General features: G+C 53.2%; 4 protein-coding genes and 2 non-coding genes across 6 annotated transcripts; 5 read left to right on the plus strand and 1 right to left on the minus strand.

The window, feature by feature from the left end:
* The first annotated feature begins 160 nt into the window (after nucleotides 1-160).
* BO82DRAFT_140410 (serine/threonine-protein kinase) lies at nucleotides 161-2,757 on the plus strand. Its single transcript, XM_025630064.1, has 2 exons — nucleotides 161-2,086; nucleotides 2,508-2,757. Exons 1-2 carry the CDS (start codon nucleotides 309-311, stop codon nucleotides 2,572-2,574), a joined length of 1,845 nt encoding a protein of 614 aa, XP_025496053.1. The 5' UTR covers nucleotides 161-308; the 3' UTR covers nucleotides 2,575-2,757.
* Nucleotides 2,758-3,539: 782 nt separating this feature from the next.
* BO82DRAFT_t42 lies at nucleotides 3,540-3,611 on the plus strand. Its single transcript has one exon. It is a non-coding gene; the product is annotated as a tRNA-Glu (tRNA).
* A 100-nt stretch (nucleotides 3,612-3,711) lies between these two features.
* BO82DRAFT_t43 lies at nucleotides 3,712-3,783 on the plus strand. Its single transcript has one exon. It is a non-coding gene; the product is annotated as a tRNA-Glu (tRNA).
* Nucleotides 3,784-5,206: 1,423 nt separating this feature from the next.
* On the minus strand, nucleotides 5,207-7,465 carry BO82DRAFT_274233 (glycosyltransferase family 2 protein; the record flags this gene model as incomplete). Its single annotated transcript, XM_025631086.1, has 4 exons — nucleotides 5,207-5,437; nucleotides 5,490-5,681; nucleotides 5,738-6,638; nucleotides 6,699-7,465. 4 exons carry the CDS (start codon nucleotides 7,463-7,465, stop codon nucleotides 5,207-5,209), a joined length of 2,091 nt encoding a protein of 696 aa, XP_025496054.1.
* A 2,757-nt stretch (nucleotides 7,466-10,222) lies between these two features.
* Nucleotides 10,223-12,927, plus strand: BO82DRAFT_326686 (catalase). The gene is made up of 8 exons (XM_025632928.1): nucleotides 10,223-10,850; nucleotides 10,913-10,971; nucleotides 11,021-11,182; nucleotides 11,233-11,357; nucleotides 11,404-11,493; nucleotides 11,541-11,808; nucleotides 11,861-12,056; nucleotides 12,114-12,927. Exons 1-8 carry the CDS (start codon nucleotides 10,550-10,552, stop codon nucleotides 12,641-12,643), a joined length of 1,731 nt encoding a protein of 576 aa, XP_025496055.1. The 5' UTR covers nucleotides 10,223-10,549; the 3' UTR covers nucleotides 12,644-12,927.
* On the plus strand, nucleotides 12,656-13,559 carry BO82DRAFT_140452 (uncharacterized protein). Its single transcript, XM_025630065.1, has one exon. It carries the CDS (start codon nucleotides 12,872-12,874, stop codon nucleotides 13,403-13,405), a length of 534 nt encoding a protein of 177 aa, XP_025496056.1. The 5' UTR covers nucleotides 12,656-12,871; the 3' UTR covers nucleotides 13,406-13,559.
* Nucleotides 13,560-13,845: the final 286 nt, after the last annotated feature.

A 13,845-nucleotide genomic window follows, 5' to 3' on the forward strand; every position in this document is an offset into this window, starting at 1 on the left:
CGGTGTTTGTTGGTTTGTTGTGACTCCGCACTTACTTACGCGCTGGAAAAAGAAACCAACCCCTGATGCGACTCTTTTCATTGGATCGTCTCCCCGCCATCTAAAGTAGACCAAGTCATCTCACTCCAGCCTCGTCCTTCCAATTCAACTTCTTTTTCTCCCCATCTTCACCTTCTGTGGCTCGTTCAGCTTCTTGCCTTTCTCTTGCTTTCCTTTTCTTCCATCATTTGTCCTCCTGATCCCATTTCCCTTGAGATCGCGATCCCAGAGTGCTATGAGTGCTAGGATGCTACCCGACGCAGAGCGCCATGTCCATTTCGTCGTCGCAATATGCTGACTTGCTACACTTGGTGCAGGGAAATTCAGAACTTGCTGACAAGATCAGAACCTTGCGATTGGGATTAGAAGCCGACGATCTGCTTGAGCACTTCAAATACGACGCCGTGTTCGACCACGACTGCACCACTCACACCGAATACGAGCGCGATGAGAGTCACGCTATCCGCCTTGTGAAGAGGAAATGGTACCGCCGCTCCGACCCCTTGGGATGGGGACTATACGGCAAAGTCTGGCTGGAGAGTGATGAGACTGATACACGCCGTCGAGCCGTCAAGGTCGTGGATAAGGATCTGATGGAACGGGATACCATCGACTATAAGAGGGAGATTCTCGCGCTGGCCAAGTTCTCGAAACCGCAGTATCAACAGCAGGAGGTTCTGGTCAACTTTCTCGGCTGGTTAGATGACCCCTCCAATCTTTACCTTTATATGGAGTTCTTCCCACTGGGAGATCTCGAAAGTCACATATCAGAGTCTATCCCCGAGGAGGAGGTCAAGGACATCACCACCAATCTCCTCAATGGCCTCCGGATTATCCACGCTGAACAATTCACCCACCGAGACCTCAAACCTGGCAACATCTTCGTGGCCCGAAAACCCCCGGTTGCCCGATGGTGGGTCAAGATTGGCGACTTTGGCATCGCGAAGCGAGTGAACCATGAGAGAACGGCACTATATACGTCCATCGGTACCTCAAAGTACACTGCTCCAGAGGTGAGCGGAGATCTCGATACCGACGAACCAACATCGATCTATGACAATGCAGCCGACATGTGGTCTTTGGGCTGCGTAGTATTCAGAATCGCTACTCAGCAAGACCCATTTCCGACGCGTCGAGACGTGCGAAGGTTCTGTGACGGGCGGGTATCCTTTCCCGACGAACCGCTTCAGGGGAAATTCGGTCTAGATGGTGTAGAATTCGTCAAAACGCTCATCTCGCCTTTCTCCAATGAGCGCCTATCTGCAGAGGCGGCTCTGGGAATGGCTTGGATTCAAAATCGCGAAGTGAAAATGCTCGCAGCGGAGGATGTCGAATGGGTTGACGATTCGAGCAACGGGTCTACGCCCGGTCGATTCACGTCGTCCATAGACTTGAAAAAGGATCCAAAAAATGGAATAGCAAGGATGAGCGACAAAGTTCGTCCCCAGCTGGGTCGCCCAAGTTCTGGAACTGGGAAGGTTCCTTCTGCTCCAAAAGGGGAAGTAGCATTACCGGGCGGCAAAACCCATTCTCGGCCGACTCCCAGAAGGCCAGGAGTTCCAGAGATTCATACTGTTGAGCTTAATTTACCTTCTCCCACAGGGCCTTTGTTTCTGAGTTATACAGACCCTCCAAGGCATAAAACATCAAGCTCGAACGGCAGAAATCTGGCCCAGCAACATCATTCAAAGCCCGGCTCCACGTCCGCGCAGGCCCCTCGTCACAACCCCGCGGTTCTTGACGAAGAGAAAGCAAAGCGGTCTCACGCAGCCGAAGATCCGAAACAAGATGGCAGGCCAGAGGCTGCAGATGCGTCCTCACAAATAGTCTCTCATCACAAGCTTTCTGGCTTTACACGAGCTAGCCATGGCAGTGGTCCAGCTCCGAGAGTCACTGTGATGAGAGAGCCAGCACGAAAACCAAAGTACATTGCAAAGCGGCCTTCGCGGTCCGAACGATCCGAATCACCAGGCCCCATTCTGTCCGGTTTCGAGGGCCACACGAGCGTCCTCAAGGCGCATGTGGTGCCAGAAAACCACACATTGAAGTGAGTACGGCCTTTTTCCAGTCCTATTGCGCCGCGTCATGTCTGATGACTACCTGCAGCATCATTGCCATCCATGGCATGGAAAACACAGCAGACGGAACCTGGACTCACATAGATGGCGGTGTTGAAGTCAATTGGCTTACACATCCCGACATGCTTCCGAAAGCCCTGCCCACAGCCAGGATATACACATTTGAGTGGAGTGCGCCTTTCGGCAACGAAAGCATGAGAGGACTGCTAGGACTCCGGGGTTTTGAGCTCAGGCATACGTGGCAGGAGACGCTGACTCGGACGCCAAAACCCACTGTTGTCATTGCGTGTGATTTTGGTGGGCTAGTACTGGCCAGGGTCGGCAACCCTCTATCTCAATTCCGAACCCTAGGACATGAGGCTGGTCATGCTAACCCTTGTACCTTCACAGGCTCTCATCCAAGCCGAAGGCAGGCGCGACGCACAAGCATGGCTTCTGGATTCCCTACGCGGCCTGATCTTCCTCGGTACTCCGTTCCGCGGAACCGATGCCGACGGATTAAAGCGATGGCGAGCCTACCACGCCCATATTGTGCACACGAGCCAGGCAAGGTATGGCTTGTCATACGCCGACACGGTGAGCCGAACGCGACTGCTCAACGTTCTGGAACCTATTCAAAGGGCCTTTCTCAAAAATACCTGCCAGGGCTTGGAGAGAGCAATCGACGACCACGGCCGAAGCATCCCCGCCGTCTCTTACTACGAAATCCACGACACCAAGTTCAAACGGAACTCTCTGACGCTCAAGCGGCCGGCCAAGCCGGGCGTGCTGGTCGAATCCAGCGAAGCCTGGCCAGGCATTGTCTCCGTTCGCCAGGCGGCCCTACCCACCGATCACCACGGCTTGAATAAATTCGCCGGCTCGCATGTCGCCGGTTATCGCAAAATACGAGATCAAATCCTCGCTTTTGTGGATGATGCTGTGCCACCGAGACTGCCCTCGGATTGTAAGATACCCCCTCCCCCCTCCTTTGCGTTGATGCATGCTGGCCGATTCGAAAGGGTGCTCGCTAACAACTGGATTGAGGACTATGACGTCCTCAATGTGAGGAGTATTTGACTCGATGGCTGCCTGGAGATAGCCATACGAGGAGCTTGCCGTGAGGGATGACTTCCGGTCAATCAGAAGCGCGAAGTTTCGTCTTTCACAGAGGCAGGAGATTGTTCATAAGGCTTCTCCACCGACCATCTACACTGCAATCAGGGCAGATTGACGACGAATCACCCCAGCCTTCCTCATGAACAAATTCATATCTCAAGTGTTTTATACTATACATAAAGCATATGAATATTGAGTTGATTATCTTACTCACGTCGGTATAGAGAGGACGGAGCGAATGGGAATGGCGCGGCTGATGCCAAGGGACTCGGTTCCCTGCGCTGCCGCCGTAAGGACATAACAGACCTCTTGCGTGCAACAGGATCCGATATGGTGTAGTGGCTAACATCGCCGTCTCTCACACGGCAGCCGGGGGTTCGATTCCCCCTATCGGAGGTCAAATTCTTTTGCTCGAATGGCAGATCTTTTGCCTCCCTGCCGTATGGGCTTCTTTTGGCTCATAATGGTCTTTCTTACAGATTCTTCTCATACAATATCCGATATGGTGTAGTGGCTAACATCGCCGTCTCTCACACGGCAGCCGGGGGTTCGATTCCCCCTATCGGAGCACAATTCTTTTGTTTTTCTGTTCTATGTGGTCTCATTCCCTACCCTCTGGCTCTCGCTATGACTTCCTCTTTTTCGTCCTTCCACTCATAGAGATGACAATGCGAATGTTTATCGCAAAAGCTGATCAACTATCGCTGGTAGGCCATTCCGTACTGCAGGCTGCGTGCCCTGCTGGATAGCGCCGTGACCCTTTGGGAGCCAACCCATCACGGGATCGCTGTCTCTCGCACGGCAGCAGCCTCTGGCTACCTAGGTATAGTTACTTGCTTCGGAGTACTGGGGTAGATGACTTGTTCTGCTACTCGCTTTCTTCGATATTCATTTCATTATCAAGGCTTAGCTTGACAACTCAAGGTCTTCGGAAGGGTTAGTTATGTGCACGACTAGCCAATAAAAACTCCACAGAGAGGGGGAAGGGGATGTGTATCATGGAAAATTAGCGAGACCGGCTAGCGTTATAGGATAGTATCTTCTCAAAAGACAGCATTTCCAAGGAGATATACCGACTCCTTCGCTGCGCATTAAATCCACATTGGAAGTTTTGCATCGGTGCAAGAGCTCACTACGTAGTAGATCGTGAGTACCCGAATTTTTCCTCGGTCAAGTTGAACCCCCAAACGGAATGTTAGGTTACTTAGATTGAGATATTCCGTATGAAATATAGAGTGGTGTAAGCTATCTGATTATCCTAATCTGCCTAGTCTCCTCGTAAGTTCGATAAGACCCTGCGCCGGGGAAATATATCTTCATACTCGGAAGGATTTAGCCGATTATCCGATCCACCAGGCTGCTTCCTCCCGATTCCTTGGATCAAGGACATGCATAAACTACTCGAACAATAGAGAAAGCAGAATCTCGCCTGCTAACAGCCTTACATCCGGTAAACAGAAGACCAACAGAGTCCTAATCGAGAGGGTAAGGGCCCTTCGAATGCGGGATGGATAAGGTTGAACCCCCGACGACCCCGATCGCCGACCCGCCGGAAACCCCGCCGAGGGGTTGAACCATACGCCGAAAACGCCGACCCGGTCGGCGGGATTCCAAGCACCGGAAACTCGCCGAAGGTTGAACCCCCTGGAACCCGCCGAAGAGCCCGTCTCTCAAACCATTTTGCGAGTTGTCGCTAGAGCTCCTCGTTTGGAGTGATATAGCTTTTGGACAGAGGGTTGGATGATTGAGTTGGTGGTGCAGTGCTGGTAACTGGTTCGATCGCGAGCAGCAGACCGCAGAGCGATGCAGTCGGAGGTGTGATGAGAGAACGGTCTGTCCGGATGCATTGACCAAAGCAGCGGGATTCTGAGCCGGTGTTGTTTTATGTATGGCAGTCTTCAGTCTTCCGACCATGCTCTAGACCAACGAGAGCAAATGAGCCTTTCAGCGCTCAATATCCATCAAGGGCACAATGCCCCTCTTTTCCGAGCTCATCCAGCACTACTGGTGCGGCTGCGCACTCCGACCGTGCGCACAGTCATACTGCGCCCAAGTCCACCTTGCTGGTGTCGTCGGATTTCCTCCAGTTTCAGCACGATCCCAACCGCCTTGTGGTCCTCGATCAGCTTCGGTCGGCGTTGCGCAAAATACTTCGCATACTTGATCAGAGACCAGTAGCAGCTGATCACGTTGATTACGGCGATGAGCATTTTGTAGGGCATCTTTGGCACAGATGGTTAGATATAACACAACACATATATAAAGATAACGTACATAGTATGCGATGATGACCTTCCAGCTAACGCGTTCTTTCTTCAGTCGAAGGTGTATCTCATTGAAAAGCACGGCGTTCAGCAGATACAGTCCTAGGGTCGCCATCAAAAGACTGATGCAGAATGAAGGCCGCACGACCAACGAGATGGGCAAAATAAAGGGCGCGAGAATGCTCAGCACGGTTTCGTACACCTATGCCCCAGTTAGCACGCAGGTTCGTTTACATACCCAACATAACATGAACATACCTCTTGCATAACAAAAACCTTCGCGCCGATCTCCCACCGACCCAGCTTCCATGAACCAAAAATGTAGGCCAGGTTGTATCGCATGCCGTTAACGATGAAGAAGTTCCAGCGCAGGAATCGCTGCTTGAAGACTGTCATCTCCCCAAAGCCTCCTCGGCTCTGGTCCTTGTCGACCCAGAGAAACGCAGGTGGCGCCGCAGTCTCCACGAAGATCATGCTGCACATCTTGATTCGTCCGCCTAGTCGTCGGCAGCTGTTGCCCAAGAACCAGTCTTCACTGATGGAGAATCCCGGGTGATCTTGAAGCGTGTCCTTGAGGAAAGCCCGCTCCCAGAGCGAGATTGCCCCGTGGGGAAAGGTGGCGCTGCCGATGCGACCGGCAAAGGTGCGCTGTAGCCCGGCGAGCTTGTACTCGAGATCCTGAGCTTGCTGGCAGTATGTGCCTTTGGATGACTCGGGCCCCACCACCTTGATCGTGTAGCCCACGCAACGCACGTTATCAGTCAGCCGAGAGATGGCGACAGGAAAATTTGGGGGGAGAATGCAGTCATCGTCAATAAGGAGCACATAGCGGAAGACTTTAGCCGCGTAGCACCCGACAAATAGAGCGATGATCTTGGAGCCGACCGGGCACCAGATATGATTGACTCCGTAGCGGCGGCAAATCTCCTCCGTGTTGTCTAAGGGGTTGGTGGAGTCTCCATTAGCAATAACGTACACATGCGATGCGGGGAAAATCTTCAGTGCGGCCTCGAGCGTTTGCCCAATGACCGGTGCAGATCTGTAGCAGGGGATTAAAAGGGCTGTGTCTGGGGCGCCCGGGGTAATGTTCCGATCTTTGTAGTACTCGGGGTCGGGAAGATCCTTCTCGAAGAGAGTCAATAGCGGTGCAAATGAGTAGCTGTGCGATCGTGAGTCACGATACGGGGATCGCATTCTCCTCCCGAAAAGGCCGACTTACAAGATCATTAGACTGATGACAATGGCCCAGCCACCCTGGAAGACAAATTTGTTGCGCATTATCCAGTATAGCCAATAAATCGCCCCTCCCCATAGAGGTTGGCCCACGAGGACAAAATAGACAAATAAGAGGAGTATTGTATATGCTCCATATTCAATCAGTATCCGAACCCAGTATCTGCGTTGATGTTTGATTTGGACAAGATTAGCTTTGTCGTACAATGTCCCAAGACTGCTGTCACGGGCTCTTTCGACTGCGGAGTTGATAGTCTGACGTAGGGGGAAAGGAGACAACACTGTGAATCTGTTGAGGATACCGTTATTGTCCAGCGAATATCGGGCTGTGCGTGCTTTGGGTGGTGGAGTTGGGTGACTAGGTAGCTCTGTGATGGGGTGACTTGAGAGCTCCGCGATGGGAATAAGACCATCGACCGCTGAATGAGGAACCGCCTGAGGTCCTTTGGGGGTCTCCACTACCACACAGTCCTCATACAATGGGTATATCTCGTCGCCTCTGGTGAAATTGGTGCTCAAGGGACGGCCCACCGAGTGGGATGTCGGGTCATTCTGAGCTGCAGTCGGCCAACTGGTGGTGGCCTGTCTTCGTTTGCGCACGCGAACCTCATCCGAAGGTAGACCACTTCGAAGTTGACGAGGGATCTCTTGTCGGGGACTCTGCGACCAGGACTCGCTTGTGGTGGCAGCTGCCAAGAGAGACTCGGGGATAAAGATCTCCTCATCAATGGGCGAATTATTACCCGGATGCATTGCGATAATTGTAGGACACCGAGGGTGACGAATGCCATCTATGCGCACCGTGCGAGATCAGCTTTGGTCACACAGACAGTCGATGATAGGCCGGAAAATGATCCAGCCACAAGAGTAGAGGCAGAAAAACAGGAATCATGGGTAAAGGGAGGGTGATCGAAGGTTCATAAACAAGGCCCGAGCCCATTTTGAACGTACACCACCATCACAGCAGGATGATCGTCGCCGAAATGCACGGTTGTGGCAGGAATTTCTCCCCGAGCGAGGTTGTCATATGTTCTGGGCGAATGGGTACGCGGGGAAAAGTCAGCCGGGCAGGATATATACAAGGAAGACTTGCTCTTCGCTGCGGTCGCCAAACCGACTCAGGCCACAACACGGGCTTGTGGAATGTGTGCTTCCGTGGTCGCAGAAGGGAATTGTCCGTCCGTCTGTCATTTTCTATGGGCAGTACACGAGTCATGTCTTCTAGGATTGACTTTCCCTCGCTCACATCGATTACCACCTGAGTCGAGTGTCCATGCCTGTCGCATGTGCGCATGAACCTAATTTCACGATTACTGCGTGAGCCAGCGCAGGACTCAACGAAGTCGTACCCCGGTAAGGCTCCAAGACTGCAGTGCCCTAGGCTTCTTCAAGTTCTACCTTTTCACTACGGAACGCTCCACTGCGGGAGCCAATCGAGCAGCGGAGGGGACCGTAAACGTTATCCGAGACATAGACGGCAAGGGGGGGGGGGGGGTTAGATGGGGTCTCATGGAGGCTGAGCGCTCCACCAAGATGCGCTCAGAGAACGGGGATATCATATCCGCCAGATACCCCTCCAGAGGATAGTGGAGTAGAACCTGGATTGTGATGTTGCCGGGCTGGTTCAGGGCTAGACCGTCACGATGTTCTCGACTCGATTGAAACTCGAGTGCTCGCGAGAATGCTTTGGCGTCGATGCCAACATGACTGGTCCGTTTCGTATGGAGGAAAGCGATCTGTGGAGTTGTAATATTGGCATTCCGAGTACTGACAATGGGATTGTGATCCTGTGCGGCTCTGGCGGAATGATTAATGCAACCATGGAGCACATCACAATCTCACACTTGCCGTACGTACAGAAGACTGAATTCCGGAGCTCAGTCTGATCTGTTGACTAGAGATGGAGAGACATATTCTCGGGAAGGACTGGTGGAGGTTTTGAGTCGCGAGCTCTCGGGATCGAGGCGATCAGCAATCCGCATTGGGTGTGGGGGGAGTGCTGCAGCGAGCTGAACGTTATTGGTTTCCGTTGGCAAAGGAAGGTGGCTTGATAATCTAGGCATAAGCAAGAGCGACGGCGATCAATACTTCACCTGTCATGTTATGTAGAGTAAGGTACCACAGACAGTGCCTTGCGTGTGAGTTCAGAGTGGAAGATGAAGGAGGACCGGCATGTTTACATTGCGGAATCTATGGTTTTTCCGCCTCCCGGTCATTCCGGCCTACTCGGAAGACCCGACACACTGGAAGAAGGAAAACAACTTACAAGCTTGTGAATGAGCCTAATCCAAGAAATTGAGATGGAGAAGGTAAGTGACAGGTACGAGGTTACAAGGCCCTGACTCGTGCTCGGATGAGTGAGTGAAAGGTTCAAATCCAATTGGAAATGGAATGTTCCGTTGTGATTGCTCGTGTGGATGGGTTCTACAGCGCGCCGATGGACCGCATCAATAATCCGGGCGCCGTCATTCCCCATACTACGCTAAAAACAGGCGCCCGCTGTAGCCCGCTGTAGCCCGCTGTAGCCCGCTTTAGCGCCCGTGCTGTGGATCCCAATCGTTGCTGCTAAATATCGACCGGGCAACGTTTTACCAAGAAAGGACGGGCTTGAGGTTCAGGAAAGAACAAACATAGATGACAGAATTCAATCTCCACTGCTCTAGACCCGCCGACATTCCGAGATGTATATCATCCGCAAAAGTCTTCGTTTCTGGCTTCAAGAAATGTTTGCTTCTCAATTCATGCTGGGGTTCTCAACTAACTGATGAGACGGGGGTGAACAAGACCCTACTAGAAGAGGAAGTTGGTCTCCTATGATCCAGTTATCAAAAGAGATATCCTTTAGGCTCAGTAGCACTACGCTGCTACGCACAAGATCACATGTCACCAATGACAAGAACACCCAATAGAGTTCAAGCCATACCCAAGGAGCAGGCAGGGGGCCAGGGCTTGATCCCCCTTGAATGCTTCAACCCTTCGACTCGAAAGCCCTTGGCGCGGCCCACAGGCAGGCTGTGTGTTATGTGACACGACGGACAAATTGTGTGCTACAGTGGATGTGATTAGCGGAAGTCAAATGGACATCCACATCGACATAGAACAATGCGCATCCCCGCAGATAAATGGCTGGGGAAAACTCCAGCCAATTGAGACCAGGGAGGCAGCATTCCATCCCACTTCTGCACGGGTAACGATTGTTACATTCCTCAGGCAGCAACCGGATGATGCGGGTTTGGTAGCGGGCTGGTCTCGCTCGTGCTGGGTGGGTGATTAGCAAGGCGTGGGCGGGACTGAAGTAGTTATTGTCATGATTAGCACATTGCCTAGGCCCGAGGAGACAGAGCGAGCTGGAGCCGAGTTTCCATGGGACCCTCGAGCGGGAGAAGCCAGCAAGAATAGATTGGTTAAGGTGTCAAGTATCTGGCTCGCCAGGGAGATTCCTCATCGAAGTTATATATCTTGCGCACAGTTGCCCCCGCAGAGAAGTGATGAGTAGCAGGATTCTCAGCACGCAATTGACTTTCCGCGATAACCTTGTGTCGAAAAAGATTGTTCAGGTGTGAGTACAGTAGACGCGGGGCTAGACCTGTCATGACTGATCATGGGAACATACATGGGTAGAAGTGAAGCTGCAGCAGAGTCGATGTGATATTGGTGACGTGAGTGGGGACAGGAGTCTGGCCGTCATTCTGACCGTATGGTAATCAATTGGACTTGATTGGCCTGCGACAATGTGAGCAATCAATCTATAAGAACTGGCTCACAGGTAAACAGGAAGATATCAATTCAGTAATTAGGAGAGGGAACGAGACTGTGATTGTGTGACTCAACTGAAGGATGACGACTCGGCCGCTACAAGTGCTAGGCGGGGCGTTGAGCGCGATGGCGCCGACCGACTCGCTCTTCCAGGGAGCGCACGAGGGTCCCGCCCAGACCGCCGCCAAACTGACCGGAGTGCAAACCATCGGCCAGCGGGCCGACGATGCTTCTTACTTCACCAACAACGAAGGCATTCCCTTCCCCGATCCCGCTCACAGCAAGACGGCGGGCGGCATCCCGGTCATTTCCGATACTTTTCTCTTGCAGAAACAGCAGCACTTCAATCGTTCCAAGAACTTGGAGCGCATGGTCCATCCTTGTGGGTTTTGTTCACTGGTTGTTGTTGTTGTTGTTGTGGAATCACTCACTCATATGTACTAGGTGGCAGTGGTGCCTTCGGATACTTCGAGACAACCAAGGACGTCTCTTCTCTCACCAAGGTGAATTCTTCTTTTCTGATCGACTCGGCCAGCGTGACTGACAGTGCAGGCCAACTTTCTACGATCGGCCGGCGTCAGAACCCCCGTCTTCGTCCGTTTCTCCACCGTCACCCTCGGCAGAGAGTTCCCCGATCTCGCCAGAAATCCCCGCGGTTTCGCCGTCAAATTCTACACCGGCGAGGGCAACTATGACATCGTAGGATTGAACTTTGTATGCTCGTACGCAGACCTCGCTGAAGACTTCCACTAATTCCCTCCCAGCCCGTTTTCTTCTGTCGCGACCCGATCCAAGGCCCAGATGTGATCCGCTCCCAGTATCGCAACCCGCAGAACTTCCTGCTGGACCACAACTCTCTGTTCGATCTGCTTGCGAACACTCCAGAGGGGTATGTCTTTCTCCGACCGCAAAATGACTCTGCTAACTGTCACCAGTAACCATGCAGGAATGATGTTTTTCAGCGACCATGGGACTCCCGTGGGATGGAGGAACCAGCACGGCTACGGCTGCCATACTTTCCGATGGTAAGTGATACGCAGGATCTCTGCACTGCAAATCTCACATACATTAGGGTCAACGCCGAGGGCCGCTTCGTCTACATCAAATACCACTTCCTTGCCGACGGCGGCCAGAAACAATTCACCGCCGACGAGGCCCAGCAGCACAGCGGTATCGACCCTGACTTTTCCAAGCGCGACCTCTGGAAAGCGATCGAAAACGGCGAAAAGGTCTCCTGGACAGCCCACGTTCAGATCATGCAGCCTGAGGACGCTGATCCATCAAAGTTGGGATTCGACCCGTTCGATGTCACCAAAGTGTGGCCCCGAGACAAGTTCCCAGTAGGCGAATCGAGATCAGCGTTGCGCAAGGCAGTAGCTAACAGCCACCCAGATGATGGAGTTTGGCAAGCTCGTGCTCAACAAGAACCCCGAGAACTTCCACCGGGACGTCGAACAAGCCGCCTTCTCTCCCGGCAGCCTGGTGCCCGGCATCGAAGACAGCCCCGACCCGCTGCTGCAGTTCCGCATGTTCTTCTACCGGGACGCCCAGTACCACCGGATCGGCATCAATCTGCATCAAGTCCCTGGTATGCTCCGCCCCTCTTTGCATCTCATCTCAGTCGACTTCATACTAAGAAAACCAGTAAACTGCCCCTTCATGACCCAGTCCTACTCCTCGCTCAACTTCGACGGCCAGATGCGGGTGGACGCCAACCACGGCATGAAGCCGCAGTACGTGCCGAACAGCTTCGCCAACAAGTTCCGGCCGGACACGGCCGAGGCGCCCTACCAGGTGGCGGACCGCAACGTGGGCCGCAAGTCGCACTTCTACCACGAGGGCCAGGACTCGGAGTACGAGCAGCCGCGCGAGCTGTACCGGCGGGTGATGGACGAGACGCAGCGCCAGCACCTGCACGACAACACGGCGCGCCTGCTGCGCGTGGTCGAGTACCCGGAGATCCAGGCTAAGTACCTGGCGCAGCTGTACCGGGTGGCCCCGGAGTACGCGCAGGGGGTGTACGAGCTGCTGCCGGAGAAGAAGTTTGCGTTCGCGGAGGTGGAGAAGCGGTCGCAGGGGGCGGAGAGCGCGGGCAAGACGGTCAAGTTCATGCCCAGCGTGGAGACGGATAAGTTGGTGGGAATGTGTCCGGCGCAGTCGATTTACAATGTTTGAGCTGTGCGTGAGAATCAATGTGTTGCTATATTCGGGTGTACACGACCCTGCGGGAAATAATCTGGATTGTCTCATTTACTATGATAATTACGACGACGAATGCACTGCACTGGGAGTTTGAACAGGACCGGAGTCCGTTACATCGTGATGCAACCTATCTCGCGAGTTACTATTGTACACGACACAGATCTGAGATTAGTATGATACATCCTCAGGGTTCAGGTTAACATGGCAGACTTACCATCTTCACCCGTAACCGAATCAAAATCCCCATTGATATTGGCATTCCCAACAGGCCATTCTGTTTCCAATCACAAGCTCCGACCCCGAACAAAAGAAAACACTAGACCCGGCCTTCAAACCGGCCATAAATCGTACACCAAGATCCACCAAGGAAAGGGGAGCCAGCCCGAGCCTCAACTCTCGCTTCTCAGCACCAGAGGATCAACACCAGAAGCACAAATCCCGCAGCTGGCATCCCCAAGCGGGGGCTACTTCAACTTGCCCGGCCTACTGCGCCGAATATCCTTCAGCTTGCGCGTCTCCCGCACATGCTTGCCCTTCTTCTTCTTCTTCTTCTTCTGCTTCTTCGGCTGCGGCTGCGGCTGCCTCTGCTTCTGGGCTCGCACTCCACCAGGAGAGTCGTTCTCCTTGTCGCTGTCACCGTCCCCGCCAGCAGACTCGAGCATTGCATCGTCGTCCTCATTTTCAGGGATACTCCCCTCGCGGGCCGTCCGCTTCTGCAGCGCATTCCGGCAGTAGGGACAGTCCTTCTCGCGGGAGCTCTGGTAGGGGAGCTTGCAGGAGAGCTCGGTGCATTCGGTCACGTGACCGCGGCGCAAGCAGTGTAACTTCACGGTGTCTTTGCAGACGGTGCTGTTTGATGTTAGCTTGGTTCTGGTATATTCGAATAGTGGTAGGGTTTAGGGAGGGGAGAGAAAAGGGCGAAAGGAGAGAAGATGGGATCGAACGTACCAATGGTGAGGCATGATGGATATTATGGGGTGTCCTTGCAGATTGGATTTAGTGGATTCGTCGGTATCGACAGTGCAGTACGCTGGACGTTTCACCTAGCAGCACTGGTCTGGCTTTCGGGCTGAGAATCTGGTTGATGATGGGGATGATCCATGGATACACATGGGGCTTAAGTAGTGCATAATTCTCTGGGGGTGCAATCGAGAGAAAGCGGTGGAAGGAGTAGG

The sequence above is a fragment of the Aspergillus uvarum genome, assembly GCF_003184745.1.
Source record: "Aspergillus uvarum CBS 121591 unplaced genomic scaffold BO82scaffold_5, whole genome shotgun sequence".
NCBI classification, from domain to species: domain Eukaryota; kingdom Fungi; phylum Ascomycota; class Eurotiomycetes; order Eurotiales; family Aspergillaceae; genus Aspergillus; species Aspergillus uvarum.